The 15,449-nt window shown below is 33.7% G+C and overlaps 2 protein-coding genes and 1 pseudogene across 4 annotated transcripts; 1 reads left to right on the top strand and 2 right to left on the bottom strand.

Moving 5' to 3' along the window:
• Window positions 1-2,993: 2,993 nt before the first annotated feature.
• On the top strand, window positions 2,994-5,290 carry LOC114418904 (annotated as a pseudogene).
• Window positions 5,291-5,373: 83 nt separating this feature from the next.
• LOC114418903 (probable acyl-[acyl-carrier-protein]--UDP-N-acetylglucosamine O-acyltransferase, mitochondrial) lies at window positions 5,374-9,012 on the bottom strand. Of its 3 annotated transcripts, none has more exons than XM_028384447.1 (11): window positions 8,890-9,012; window positions 8,709-8,785; window positions 8,070-8,194; window positions 7,883-7,991; window positions 7,286-7,378; window positions 7,062-7,178; window positions 6,867-6,950; window positions 6,200-6,304; window positions 6,001-6,117; window positions 5,795-5,933; window positions 5,374-5,649 (listed from the first exon to the last, which is right to left on the bottom strand). In XM_028384447.1, the coding sequence occupies exons 1-10, from the start codon at window positions 8,993-8,995 to the stop codon at window positions 5,814-5,816; spliced, it is 1,053 nt and encodes a 350-aa protein (XP_028240248.1). In that variant the 5' UTR covers window positions 8,996-9,012; the 3' UTR covers window positions 5,374-5,649; window positions 5,795-5,813. The 3 variants fall into 3 exon arrangements, with proteins under 3 accessions (XP_028240248.1, XP_028240249.1, XP_028240250.1); XM_028384448.1 differs by having other exon boundaries at window positions 6,031-6,117; XM_028384449.1 differs by having other exon boundaries at window positions 5,795-5,927; window positions 6,031-6,117.
• A 3,541-nt stretch (window positions 9,013-12,553) lies between these two features.
• LOC114420407 lies at window positions 12,554-13,599 on the bottom strand. Its single transcript, XM_028386312.1, has 2 exons — window positions 13,545-13,599; window positions 12,554-13,443 (listed from the first exon to the last, which is right to left on the bottom strand). The coding sequence occupies exons 1-2, from the start codon at window positions 13,597-13,599 to the stop codon at window positions 12,554-12,556; spliced, it is 945 nt and encodes a 314-aa protein (XP_028242113.1).
• Between the last annotated feature and the right edge of the window lie 1,850 nt (window positions 13,600-15,449).

The following is a 15,449-nucleotide window of genomic DNA, read 5'->3' as shown; positions in this document are numbered from 1 at the left end:
ACTAAACAATTGCAATAACCCCAAAAATAGGGATGTTTGTAGATTGTTTTTTGTCAAATTTAAGATTCAACTCAATCAAATTTGATGAGTTTGGTTAGGTTTGATTTTTACATTTTTTTTTTGAAACCTAACTCAATCAAGCATTCATGAACGATTTGATTCACTTCGAGCCAATGAGTTACTCATTTAAATTTTATCTTTTTTTCTTAGAACTACTATTTAATATCATGATTTATCCAAATATCCAATATAATTACTACAATATTATTAAATGTCTAAAAGTAATAAAATTAATTTATTTAATACCATTAACATAATATTCTAAAATAGACTAATACAAATTAAAACAAAATATCATTCAATGAGGTTTACTATAATAGTCTGAATCACAACTATTTCCTATAAGCTAATTTTTGCAGTAAGCTTTGTTGCAACTAGATTTGCTGAAACAAATGAACAAAATATGATCCATTAATATTATAAACATGACGAAAAAAAATAAATATGAAAAAAGGTGAAACAAATAACAATGTACTTGAAAGTAATACCTTAAGAAGTTTCAACACTTAGAGTTCCAATATTAGTAATATTTAAAGTCAAACCAAACAACTCTACAAATTTTGATCGGTTCAGTTTGGTTTTAATCGGATTTATAAATTTAAATCCATTATCCAAACTGTACATAAACGATTTTGATTGGTTCTGTTCGATTTTGACCCAAATACATAAATGACCCAATCCAACCTGTTTGGATCGGTTTGGATCAATTTTGGTTCATGAGTAACACGTACCCATGAACACCCCTATCCAAAAATACCAAATACCAAAAACCCCCCAAAAATAAAATTACTATTACTTTTATAATTTAAATAGGTTAGGAGATAAAAACTTATTATATAATAACTAAAATTTGATAAAATATAATATTGATATAATACTTTTTTTAAAATATTACTATTGATTTTGTAATAAAAAAAGTTAAGAATTGATGAGTGTTGCACATTAATATTTATACCAACATGCCGCCTTCAAATGATCCATCAAAATTTATATATTTTTAAGTATTATAATTTTTTTCTGTTATAAAAAATCTTAACTGTGAGTACCACACGATTTTTTCATATCAATTCATTAAGGCAAAACTATTTTATAAAAAAAATTAATTGCGCACCTTAGATTTTGTCTAAAACAGACTAAACTATCATTCACATGGTTGTAAGAAGAACCTAATAAATGTTTGATATTCTTGATTTTTCATAGGATTGATATAATGATGTAAGGTTTTGTTGTGTTCATATGTGGAGAATGATCTATTTAATGAAAAAATTTATGTTTGATTCTTATCATATATAAAAAAATTTTAGATCAACGACAATGACACACCACACAAAAAATTATTTTCTGACTCACTGAGTTTTTGACCTAGGTAGGAAAAAAATATGTTGGAGAAAAATAGTTATATTGTTTCTAATGAAATTTACAATGATTGGTTAATCATAGAATCCTTTTTTGCCCTGCACCTAGTTATGCATGGCAACAAAAGTTTGGAGGAAAAAAAACAGTAAAAATGAACTATTTTTCAAGAGTGTCATCTTCTAAAGTCATCTCTTATTAGTATATAGAGAACTTGTTTACAAGAGTATCCATCTTCCGAGTCACCTCTTATTAGTATATAGAGAACAAAACAGTAATCAAGCAAAACGAATGAAGCATAGGATCCTAATAATTTTGGTTTCAAAATTTATTGAAAAATTACATTTAAAAAAAATGTACAAACATCTATCATTACTGTTGACACATCAATAAATCAAATTATGATTCCTTTGAAACATACAAAACTAACAATAACAAGATTTTCAAGTTTAAGAAAGAAATTTTTTTGAGCATATTATGTCCATCTATAGGAAGAGACAATAACAAAACAAAGAAATGGTGCAAGAAATTCTATCCTAACTAAACTATGAGCTGCTTCACCAGCTACATATTAAAAATGCATTCTTGCATGGTGAGTTGTAGGTAGAGGTTTACATGGATCAGCCTCCTTGTTTTACTACTTCTAATGACCTTCATCTTGTTTGTTGCCTTCGATGTTCTTTGTATGGCTTGAAGCAATCTCCCCATGCTTAGTTTGACCTCTTTAGTTCTGCCTTATTTCGATTTGTTATCACTTGTTTTGAGGCTTATCACTTTGTATTTTCCTTTCACTCATCATTTGACTTGTGCATCTATTTGGTGATCTATATATGTTGATGACATTGTCATGAATGGTAATGACTTTGCTGGTATATGTTGGATAAAATCCCATCTTCAAAGTTAGTTTCAGATGAAAGACCTGTATTTGCCGAAATATGTTCTAGGCATTAAGGTTGCTCAATCCACCTTTGCATGGTCATTTCCTAGAGAAAATATGCTTTAGATATTCTTAATGGGACTGGTATGCTTGATTGTTGTCCCAATAATGCTCATATGGACCCCAATGTAAAGCTTCTTCTAGGTTAGGGAGAGCCATTGAAAGACCCGAGAAGATATCACAGACTTGTTGGTAGACTCACTTATCTCACTGTCATTAGGGCAGACATCACCTTTGTTGTGAGTGTGGTAAGCCAATTTCTCAATGCCCCTTTTGATAGTCTTTGGGATGTTGTCATGCACATTCTTTGATATGTCAAGAGTGTACTACTAGGCCATGGCTACTTTATGAAAAAATAAAGGGAATGTTGATGGGTTCAAAGCTTGCTTAGTGGCTAAGGACTATACTCAAATATTTCTAGGAATCCTTTATTTTTCAATACTCATATACCACTTTTCATGAATTTAGTTATGAAGATAATTCAAGTGCAAGAGGACTATATTGTAGAATAATGTGCTCTCTTTTTTTAACCACGTTGGGTGTGAGGCACGGCCTAAGTTGGTCATAACCCATGGAGGACAATTTTGTCCAATCACTAAATATTAGGGGTGCAGGAAGTAAAAGCCACCAAGTTTTGGGAAGGCCCATTAGCCGAAAAGATTTAGCCCACTCTATATGAAGCTAGCGCAGCAGGTTGAGTTGATGAGCAGCAAGCTATGGCGGAAGAACCGAAAGTTCCACCACCTTCTGATCCTCCGTTACCGTTTGATCCTAGTCGGAGTGAGTATCCCTCTCATCGTTACGTTACATCTTCTTACGATTTCTGTTTTTCTTTATTCAATTTTCTCGCGCTTTGAATTTTTGAGTTTAGGGCTTCAAGGAGTGCATTGCATTGATTGATTTTGTGATTATAGGTTGTGAGTTGATTTTATGATTATGGATTGTGAGTTGATAATTCTAATTTTCAATTTTTGTTGAAGTGATTGGTATCATCAAGAGGAAGGCCTTGATCAAAGACTTAGCTGCGGTATACCATGCTGAATGCCTTGCATACTGTCAAGAGCTTTTGGAACTTCAAACTAAATGGGAAGAGGTAAATTCAAATTCAATTTTTTTTTTCTTCTACTTTCATACTATTGCTGTGATTAACTTTAGAATTTCATAACATTTTAGTAGGATAATGCTTGGTACAGATTACCTAGACTAGTTAGTAGTCAGTTACTTTACCTCAAATGAAGAAACACAATCCGAATTCTGACTGTTTGTTTAGCATTGGCAAAAAGAATTCACCTGACTACACGTAAAATTGAATTATTGAACGTGAGGACTGTGCATTTGGAGAAAAAAGTGTCAAGAAACTGTTTGGATAAACTTATCTTAAAAATAAGAAAGCAAAATAAATTAAGTTAAAATTAACTTATGCACTGGCTTTTACAGAAGCTCCTCTCATCCAAAACCATGAGTTTATTTTAACTTATGGAAAAAGCTCAATTATATTTTACCTTATTTTCTTCTTCTATAAGTACTTATTTTAGAAACAAGGGGATAACTGTTGATTGAAAAATCGTTAAGATTGTAACAAAATACATCTACATGATTAAATAAACATTGTTAAAACTGCCTTAATATTCTAATCAGTGGTTTTACTATGCGTTATCTCTTCTAAAGTGTACCAACGCACTTGAGAGAAGCCAAGTAAGAAGTTTTTAAGCTACTTCATAATTTTAATCTAGTCCAGTTAGATCATTCTACGAATTTTTGTAACTAGTCTCTATTTCATCAAACAGAAACATATGGTATTGGTAATGAAAATGGATCAAACATATAGCGGAATATAATTTACAAATTACAAATATGAAGCCTTAATTCTGTGAGACAAAAGAGGACAAGGGCTTATAGCTTCTTGATTTTGGGAATGCAAATATATTTAGGGGAATACAATCTGTTTCAATGATGAATCATTAGTTGGCAACAGTAGTTTCAACCTTGGAGAGATGCCTTTACTTAAAATACAAATATGAAGTGATAATAGGTTAGATTAGTGCTTCGATTTAATTGATGATGCTTTACCTATGTCTCAAATGTTTCAGCCATTTATTGACTTAAAAACTCCAGAGGAATCAAAAAAGGAGACAGCACGACCCTCCAAACGTGTAAAAAAGTTGCGTTAGGTATGATACAGCATAATTTCATTGTCATTGTAATAAATGTTTATAGATTGTTGAACATCAGCCCAAGTTCATTAAGGGTGGGTGCAGATTCAGTGAGACCTTCATGCTCCGATTTCCTTAGAAACATCCTACAATATTCTGTTTTTCATGCAAGATCCTTCATTGCACATGCTATGATTACCAATTGTCTCAGTTCTATCCATGTTTTGAAAAAATGATGAGTAAATCTATGACACTTGATAGAACATTATGGCGGAAGTTGATCCATGTAGCCGACCCCACCTAGTGGGATAAGGCGTTGTTGTTGTTGTTGTTGTAAATCTATGACAGGTTCCATCCTGATTTCGGTTGCATGTGAAGGTGTCAAGTGCATCATTTTGTTATGTTGGAAAGGGTTCATTAGTTTTTTGTCCATTTCAGGTTTTCAGGTGGTTGATGCATAACTCATTTAGGGCGCAAAAGATGCACCATCTGAGGATATACCTTTTTCTTGCTGCTGGTGTGTACCTGTTAGTATCAGAGCACATATTTAATGTAGTATCGATGTACTTTTCAAATGCTACTGAGACTTGATGTGTGAGATTTCATCCATCAGCCTGCAGTTATGGAACATTTCCCACTGCTCGATAAAATAGATAAATACATAATTTGATTTTTTTGTTGTGGGAATGATGTATAGAATGTTGTCAGTCCTGCATTCAGTTTGTGGGTACAATCCATTGTTGATATTTTAGCTTGCTTTGCAATTCTATTTCTTTTTTCTGTTGCAGTTTTAGCTCTATGCAAGAAATTAGTTACCGAGAAATCATCTACTGTGAAATTTTATGCTTTTCAGGCTAAATATTAACTTGATGGAGAGAAAAGTGACAATTTACGCAAGATTAGTCTATTATGTGGAGAATGAGTAGAGGGTAGAGATTCCTGACTCCTGAGTTCAGCATACAAATCTGTACCTATACAAAATTTGAGATTCACGACCATTTCTCGCTTCCTACGATCGCTTAATAATACAACAAACTCTTCTTACACAGATTATAACAAGGAAAAGAACTGCTCCATCGTAAACCAACTACACTTTAAATGGTCTCCCATAGGCTTCATGATGGAGAGAAAAGAACTGCATGACATCTGCAAAATTACAAATTTTTATAATTATTTTACTAAAATTAAGTACTGGTTTACTTCTGTTTCTTAATTGTAAATTGATGTTAAAAACATACATCTTTTAGCATCTAGTAAGCATGGCAAGCACAGAAAATATATATTAACTGACCTCATAACCTCAGCATGCTTCAAGAGGCATTCCATTGTCTAAACCTGCATATTCCACGACGATTTTCAGCAAATGAGTTGCGAATAGACTGCAACATAGCACGCACAGCAGGAACATGAACCAATTCCTCATGCTGCTCCTGCAGAATAAGTTTCCCATAAGATTAGATCCACCCCAAGGAAGACACTAGATAAATCACCAACTACCTCAAAGAAATAGACGAACACAAACAATACCACTTCTGCAAGCCTTTCTTCTAAAGACCCAGCATTTGCATCAACACACATGAATATCTTTCGATAAGCAGTTCTCATGCTCTTGATCTGAAACATTACCCGAGCAAATTGTTTAGTTGTGATGAAATATAATTGAGGACAACTAAATTTGAAAATTGTGAGCATAAACCTCTGCAATGCTGAATCCACATCGAGTAAGGCCCACTACATTTAGACCACGAAGCTCAGCTCTTTCTCCGGCTACCATCATGTACTTTGGGACATCTTGTGAAACCTTCATTTATGTAAGAACATGACAATGTAGTTGCGCACCTGAGTAGATGTAAATCAATTTGGCATTGTAAAAGTATTTGTTTTAACAAGTTCTTCAATAAGGGCAATTTGATGTAATACATTCCAAAGATAGCAGCCCTTATGTGCTAGAATCCATTTTTAAATAAACTTTTTGTTGAAATCATCTCATGAAAAATAAATTTACATTGATTACTGATGCCAAAGTTGAGAACAGATCCACTATTACATAAGTACTGTTATTTACAGTAATTGATACTGTTGGTCCCGCTCAGAAATTTAAGTCCCTATCAAATTTGCCCAAATCTAAAGGATATGAAGTGATCTTAATTGTGTTGGACAGATTTTTATAGGTTGCATATTCTTCACATACTCCTCACCATTCACATCCATTATAAGTTTAGTACGACCTACTAGAAAACTTCTGCTGAGTGCTGACTGCCTATGATTTTGACAGTTGCATGTTTCCACAATTGCATAACAATCATTTCCCTTGTTATCAAACAGATTGATTCAAGACCATGAAGATAAAAAGATAAACCTACCACAGAACCACCACCAAGAAAAGAGAAAGAGCCAAGATGACAGAATTGATGAACAACAGTCGCACCTGCAGTGTGAACGTAGTCCTACATATGAAGAGTTTTAATTAATTTTCTAATTCTATGCTTAAAACATAAGAAATTAATAAAACCGAATTTATCATAAAAGAAAAGTGACTTTAATTTTTTAGAACTTACTTCCACTTCGACATGCCCAGCTAGGAGAGTATTGTTCGCAAAAATATTGTTGTTACCAATCTTGCAATCATGGGCAATATGACAAGATCCCATTATAAAATTGGCATTACCAATAACCTGATCATATGATCATGGTGAGAATATGAAAAGGTATATATGTTTTTGAGTCTAAAAATTCTGAGGTTTTTTTTTCTGTAAAAAAGTTACTGAAGCCAACTTCTTACCGTCCTATCGGTTGATTTTGAAGATCGGTGGATTGAAGTATGTTCCCTAATATCATTATTGTGTCCAACTTCCAGGTAACATTCATCCTCTGGCTACATGATTAGCACAATTAAAAGATTATATTTTTTTAACATTAAGCTTTTACTATGATTAGTTCCTTAACATGCACTCTGTCAATTAAGGGAAGAAAAGAACCTACTTAACTGTCAATATTTCTGCAATACATATTTAAAATATAGTCAAGTTGATTGATCAATTAACTTTAACACACACACACACCCTCTCTTTGCCCCAATATTTTTTCTTCCTGACTAAAGGAAATGTTAATACTTATACCTATAATACAATAAACAATGACAGCATGATTCCTAATTCATTAATCAGTCTATGGAACAACTGTGTACGTGGACCATAGCGAGCCTCCCTTCACAAATTGCCTACGGCAACTAGCAAAAAAACCGCCACATCATTCCGTCATGGCGGCCATAACGCTGCCATTTAATGACACTGACGTTGACAACAGAGTTAGCAATGCCAATGCAAAAACCATGATATTAAAAATATTAAAAACCTCAACCAGTTAATGTGAAGCATACCTTGTATTTCATGTCTTGACATTTGACACCAATCACAGCATGATATCCTATCGTGTTATTGCTTCCAATGACAGTACATCCAGGATAATCATCACCAACAACAGCACCACTTTTCAAAACAAATACAATTCAGCAGAGCAGAACCTTATGAGAAAACAGTGATCTTAAGTCTGAACTCAGAACTCACGTCATCAACATGCAATTGTCCCCTAACTCTGTACTTCCAAAAACATGGCTTCCAGGATGTAGTTGACAACCATTCCCCAGCTTTGCAGAGGAGCTAACAGAACAAAAAGGACCAATCGAAACACCCTAATCATAAAAGCAGGAGACATTAAGTAGTGAAAATATGGTTGATGAATGTAGAACATTATTAGCTCCACTTGACAATTTGAATTGATATTTAGCTGAAGACTGCATCTTAGAGTAATACATACTAGAAATACACATTAAGTGTAGAGAACAGACACCAAGCTCTACATGCTTCAAAACAGAAGCTACTTTACTTTCTTTTGGTCAACACCAAAGTTTTAAATTGTGCTCATGATTGTTGCAATCCTTGAAATTGCAAGAAATTGACAAATATATATGCAGACCATTGGTCAACGCAAATATTACTGGTCAATGAACCTCTAAACTTAGGCATAGGACCATTACCACAAGGAGGGACAAAGTCGGGGGCTAACAAATAATAGGGCACAACATGGATACCTATGTTTTCACTTTCTCACATAAAAACTAACCGAGATACCCAATTCGAAAGGAATAACAATTAAGAGCAAAAGGATCAAACTTTGGTTCAAGCAAGAGAAAGAGTAAACCTTACCTGGCCAATGACGGCATTGGGATGAACAACGGCAGTGGGGTGGATGCAACTGTCAAACCTCTCCCCGTCTGCAACATCTGCCATCACAGTCAAAGCATAAACCCAAAAATATATAAACAAATAAAAGATTAAGAGAGAGATTTTTAGCATTTGATACAAGTAGCGAGATATTTGAATATACAAGAGAAGGAGCGTGGCTGAGACTGATGGAGCGCAGAAGAAAGGGAGAAGTGGCTGCGAGTTCCTACTTTCCTGAGACACCACATTTTTGCTTTGCTTTTCACCATCAGACATAGCCCAAATTCTATATTTATTTGAGAAAATATATGGAAAACTTTATTGTTTTTTTAAATTAAATATCTTAAAAATTATACTGAACATTAAGCTATTATTATTATTATTATTATTATTATTATTTTAAAATTATTCTAACAATATTTCTTAAAATTTTCAAACTTAAATTTGAATACAAAATCTATTTTGATACAAAGGGTTAAAATGATTCTTAAATGAACTTTAAAATTATTTTAACTCATCTTTCAAAATAGAAGAAAAAAAATATAGGGTAAATAGTCGTTTTGGTTCCTGAAAGTGTAACTCGCTGTCAATTTGGTCCCTGAATCGAGATAAATTGCAAAATAGTCCTTGAAAGTGTAATCTATTAGTCACGTTAGTCTCTGCCGTGAATGGAGTAGTTAACGCCGTCAGTTATCGCTGATGTGGCTCGTTAAGTGCCACACAGACATGATTATATGGATTTTTAATTTCTAATTTCGTTTATTTTAATGAAATGAGGGACCAAAACGAAAGTAAAAAACCCTCATATATCCTCCTCCTATTCTTCTTCTTCCTTAACATAACCCTTAAATAGAACTTATGCCCTCTTCTCCTCCTCCTCCATATTTGCACTTCTAATCATCTCAATAGACCTCAAAAATCGCACCATTTCGTTCTCTCTTACTATCAACAATGTCGCAGAGGAGCAATGCATCATCATCTCGAACAAGAGTTTCATCACAAGTTGTTCTTTTTTGTGGTTGTGGTAGAAGGGCTGTTAGGCGTGTTGCTGGAACAAATATTAACAGAGAAAGGGCGTTTTTCACTTGTTCAATTAATAAGGTATGTCTATTTCACATTTATTGATTTAGGGTTTTGATTTCACATTGGGGGTTTTGATTTAGGGTTTCTATTTGGGGCTTTTCAGGATGAAGTTGGATATTGTGGGTACTTTATTTGGGTTAATCAATTGATTGAAGCACTTGGAGTTGATGATTCACTTGGGACATTTTCCATGGAACAAAGAAGACAATTTGGAAGAGAGGAAGATAAGACAATGTGGAAGGCTCAAGTTAACTCAAAGCTTGATTGTATGGGGATTGAAATGAAGATGTTTAGAACAATTGTCTATGGAATATTCTTAATCCAATTGTTGTCAATGGTGGTGTTTGTATGTATTCACAAGTACTAGGAATATATATATTAAGTGTAATGATGTAATTTGAGTCTTAGTGTGTTCATGTTGTTATCTACTTGAATGCTTTTAATCAATTTGATGTAATGCTAATCTAAGGAATGTTATTTTGTTGTCTTAGTATGTTCATTTTGTTGCAAAATTGCATAAGATTCAGTTCTGCATAAGGGCATAATCTGTCAAAAAACAATGCTGCATAACTGTATAATTGGTTCCAGAAAATCAATGTGTAACTGTCATTTTAGTCCCTGAAAGATATACGTTTATATTGTTTTAGTCCCTGTAAGTTGTCACTTACTGTCAACTTAGTCCCTGAAAGTTACACGTGAAATCAAAATAGTTCCTGCAATTTAACCAGAATTTTACCAACCTCACCAGAAACTTAACCAGGAAATATAGTCCCTGCAGTTTAACCAAAATTTTACCAGAAATTTAACCAGAATATTTCAATACATAAATTGTTCAAAACATATGGATAATTGCATAAGTGGTTCAAAACATATCCTAATTACTCTATTACAACTTCATAATTTGTTCAAAAGATATGCATAATTGCATAAGTGGTTCAAAACATATCATAATTACTCTATTACAACTTCATAACTAGTCTTCAAAAGATATGCATAATTGCATAAGTGGTTCAAAACATATCCTAATTACTCTATTACAACTTCATAACTAGTCTTCAAATTTCTTCAACCTTGATTCTGACCATGTCTGCTTGGGGGAAGTCTAGGAGTTGGCATGAATGTCATCATCACAAGCTGACTACTTGGCATGGGACACGAAACCATAAGTGGTGTAACATCCTCATCGGGTGGTGGTGGAATCCAATTGGGTGGTCTGCGTGAAACACCTGGATAGCAACATCCATTTGTGTTGTGACCTTGATGACCACATCTCTAGCAAGTTATGATTGGGTATGATCTCTTTAACTTTGTAGTTTGTGAAGGGTTCTCAGTAGTGTCCTTCCTTCTCTGTTTCTTAGGTCTCCCTGGGCGCCTCTTAATTGGTGCAGGTGTTGGTCTATCATATGAAGTTGGTTCCCAATATTCCTCACCTTGTGTTGGTTTGATGAAATGCTCATATGTGGCATTGTATGATCCCATTGTCAGCTACCCATGACAAAAATCCTCAGGTTTTCTTACCTGATGTGCAATGCATGCAATGGCATGTTCACATGGCATACCTAATGTCAAAAACAAGGGAAGGGCAGAATCTTTTATGTGTCAAAAACAGAATATTAAACAAGTTCTATTCTCTGAACAGGTAAAAATAAGCAATGCATTAAGGGTAGGCAAGTTCCTGTATACAAAATGAAAGGCTACCATTAAGGGTAGTTGTGCAGACTTAACACTCAATGCATTGTTTTTGTTGTTCTCCAGTAGGCAAAATAATTATTTGGAGCAAAATAATTGAGATTATGAAAACTAAGTATTTGGAGCTTCAAAATAATTATTGTTTATGTATATAAAATTATTGTGATATAATTATTGTATATAGTGATATAATATTCCTAAGACAGTAGGCAAAAAATAATTATTGTATATAGAATAATTCCAAGATAGTAGACACAAGTGATATAATATTCCTAATTCATCCAAAGTAAGAATATTAGCATAATATTAACATGTAAGCTCCCAGAATCTACAGGTGCATGTTTGTGCCTCCACGTCAACCTTTACATGCGACCTCCAGTTGCAATGTACTTCATATTTCCCATCTCCCGTTTAGTGTGGTGTCCATTTGTTACTTTCAATCTTCAACTTGTCCAACCTAGAGTGTTGGATTGGGCATAGTGGACCTTGTCTATTCAATAACTTCAATTTGTTACTAGACATTGTCCTCATGATGTAACATATAATCTCCTCCGCCAATGACAAAATGGGCTTCACCCTATACTTCAAGATGCTTGCATTAAATCCTTCACACACATTGTTGGTAATGTTATCGGTCTTGCACTCAGTGCTAAAATATGCTTTGGTCCAAGCCTCCTTAGGCCACTTACCTAAATAACGCCAAGCCTTCTCATTTTTCACCTTTAACCTCTCCATCACAGCATTGAATTGAGCAGGTGTGGTTGCCCTTGCACATTTCCACACTACACCCCTCAATTCCAAGTCTTTGTATTGCTTAATGAAATTCCTCCACAAATGCATAGCACAGTACCTATGAGGTGCATTTGGGAATACTTCATGAACAACAACAATTAGTCCCTGAAAGATTTCACTTACTGTCAGTTTGGTCCTTCAAAGAACATATAAAAAATCATAATAGTACAATAAACTAAAACACGTACCTTCTGCATGTCACTCATAAAATTCCACCCATGCTGCCTACAATCTCCCAAATCTTGCCTCAGTAGTGTGAGAAATCATCTCCAGTTGTCTTTATTCTCAGCATCCACAATTGCATAAGCAATACAGTAGTTATGGTTGTTTGCATCTTGTCCAACTGCAGCTAGTAGTTGTCCCCCATAATAACCCTTTAAAAAACAACCATCTAGACCAATGAATGGTCTACACCCAGCCTTGAAACCTAACTTACAAGCTTCTAGACATACATAGAAACGTTGAAACTGAGGTGGAGCATTGGGAATAGGAATACAATCAATCTTAGTTGTTGACCCCGGGTTACTCCTAAGTAACTCATGAGCATAGTCCCAAATCTTTGCGTATTGTTGGTTAACATCACCTTCCACCAACTGTCTTGCTTCTTTTAATGACCTAAATAGCTTGGTGTCGTTAATTTGCACTCCAAATTCCTCCTTTAAGTAATCAAAGTCTTGTATATATGTGATTGTTGGCTGCTGCCTAATCTTTGCCTCAAGCTTCTTAGAGATCCACTTTTTCTTTGCTGTTTTGTTTTTGAAAACTCTAGCGCATGAGTGTTCACTATTGAAAGTTTTGACTTGGAAACATTTTTCACCTTTGTTCCAAGAACAAAAAATCTCCCACTTACACTCTTGTTCCTTACACTTCGCTCTAACCCTTTCACGATCATTCTTCTTCCAAACAAATTCCCTTCCTAGGTGAATTGTGTAGTCTCTAAGCGCATCCTTAAACAAGTCAAGGTTTTCAAATTCCATCCCCAACTCTAGGTGAACTTGACCAAAGGTTGAATTTGGATTAAAAATTGGGAAAACAGCCTTCTCATCATCCTCATCATCTGTACTAATTGGGCTCTTCAACTCCTCTGAGTGCCACGAATCTTTGTCTGACTGCTCATTACCTTCATCACTTGGAGGTTGCACACTTGCCTTTGCTTTTTTTTTTTAGACATAAACGATGCTAGAGTCTCATCATCCAAGTATATATCGTCATCCCCACTTAAATATGAAGGTGAATAAGTAGGATCAGCCTCACCCTCACTATCAGCTTGTATCACTTGTGATTGAGTTTGAACTTCAATATCAACCATTCTACAATAACATAAACACATATATGCAGTAACTATAAGTCAAAATCACAAGCATTAACAATTCCATAATAACTTTTAAATCTAATATTCAGCTTCATATAACCCACTGTCTCAGTAGAAGAAGAAAATTAAACCAAGTAATACAAGCTTAACTGAAACAGAGAACAACACTTTTCTTCAAGGCAATGCATGCAACTATTCATATTTCTAATGAACATATCAGTGAAACATAAATAACAACAATGAAAGGCTCCAAATGATAAAAGCCCCAAATTTTTCCTAATTTGTAACCCTAAAAACCTATCTGAAACATAAATAGAATCAAACTAACTAATAAAGTTCCAATATCAATGCAATACGAAACTAACAACAATGAAGTGCTAAAAGATTAACTTGCATCTATATTTGAAATGGGTATTTCTGTAAACCCTAGAACTATGAAACTGTAGAAGAAAAATCAAAATGGAAGAAAAAACAATCAACAATGAAGCTCAACGATGAAAATGGAGAAGAAAAAACAATGAAGATTATGGAAATTTTCAGAAACAGAGAAGGCGAAACATACCTTAAACCTCGTTTTCGAACGATCAACGATGGAAGCCGAGGACAAACGATGACGAGAAGTGATCAACGACGATGGATGATGATAGTCGAGGAAGAAGAAGGTTGATGGTTGAGGGTTGATGGTGGTTTTGTCTTCTCCAAAGAGTTGAAATGGGTTGTGGTCCCTGACAGTTGAAAAGGTGAGAGAGTGGGAGTGTTTTTGTTGTTTACTGAGAGAGTTGAAAAGTTTTTGATAAAAAAACCTAAAACGTGACTTTTGATTGTTTTTTAATTAAAAAAACATTATTTAAATAAATAAATGTTTAATGTCACTTTGGTCCCTCATTACGTGGCATGTCTGTGTGGTACTAAACGTGCCACATCAGTGAAAACTGACGACGTTAACTACTTCATTCACGGCAGGGACTAACGTGACTAACAGATTGCACTTTCAGAGACTATTTTGCAATTTATCTCGATTCAGGGACCAAATTGACAGCGAGTTACACTTTAGGGACCAAAATGACTATTTACCCAAAAATATATACTTCTTTCTTTAAGTTTTTAGAAAATATTGTATCTATTTCTATACCTTCGTTCATCTTTCTCCACCTCTCACTCAACCTTCTCCAAATCTCAATCAAATTTCGTTATGTATCGCAAAATGAGTGGGTCAACTCACCCAACCTAAACTCACTCAGTGAAACATAGGATTTTAATTTTAAATTTTTATCACAAATTAAATATGAGCTTTTTTTCAGTAGATTTAGCTTGTAAACATCCATATAAATCGACTAGACTTGAGTCTTGTTTTAAAATTCTAAATTGAATTTAAATTTCTAAAAAAAGTAAAAAAAAAATCAATCATAATAAAAGTAAATAAAATTTTACAGTATATTTTAAATATTAATTATTATTTTAAAAATTAAACGTAAGAAAGTGAAAAAGATCAAATGACTATAAAAATAAAAGTTTTAATTTTTAAATTAGTGCTATTTCTATTTAAATTGAGGACTAAAGTATCATACTTTAGAAAATGCAATTTAGGCTGTGAGTTTTACTTTTTATTTTTAAATTGAGGACTAAAGTAAAATTTTAATAAAGAGAACGGTTAAAAATGTTAGTACATATATAATATCAAGGATTAAAATGGCCAAAAATTATTAAGATGAGTGATAGTTGTTTATCTTTCCTAACTAAGTGTTTGAGAATTTGAATTCTGATTTAAAATATGTAATAAATCATATTAGAATAAAAATATCTATTGTTTATAATTCTCAACAAATGAAAATTAATTATAACTTTCA

This window comes from Glycine soja, chromosome 7 (genome assembly GCF_004193775.1).
Source record: "Glycine soja cultivar W05 chromosome 7, ASM419377v2, whole genome shotgun sequence".
In the NCBI taxonomy this organism is placed as follows: Eukaryota; Viridiplantae; Streptophyta; class Magnoliopsida; order Fabales; family Fabaceae; genus Glycine; species Glycine soja.
This window is presented reverse-complemented; position numbering and strand designations above follow the sequence as displayed.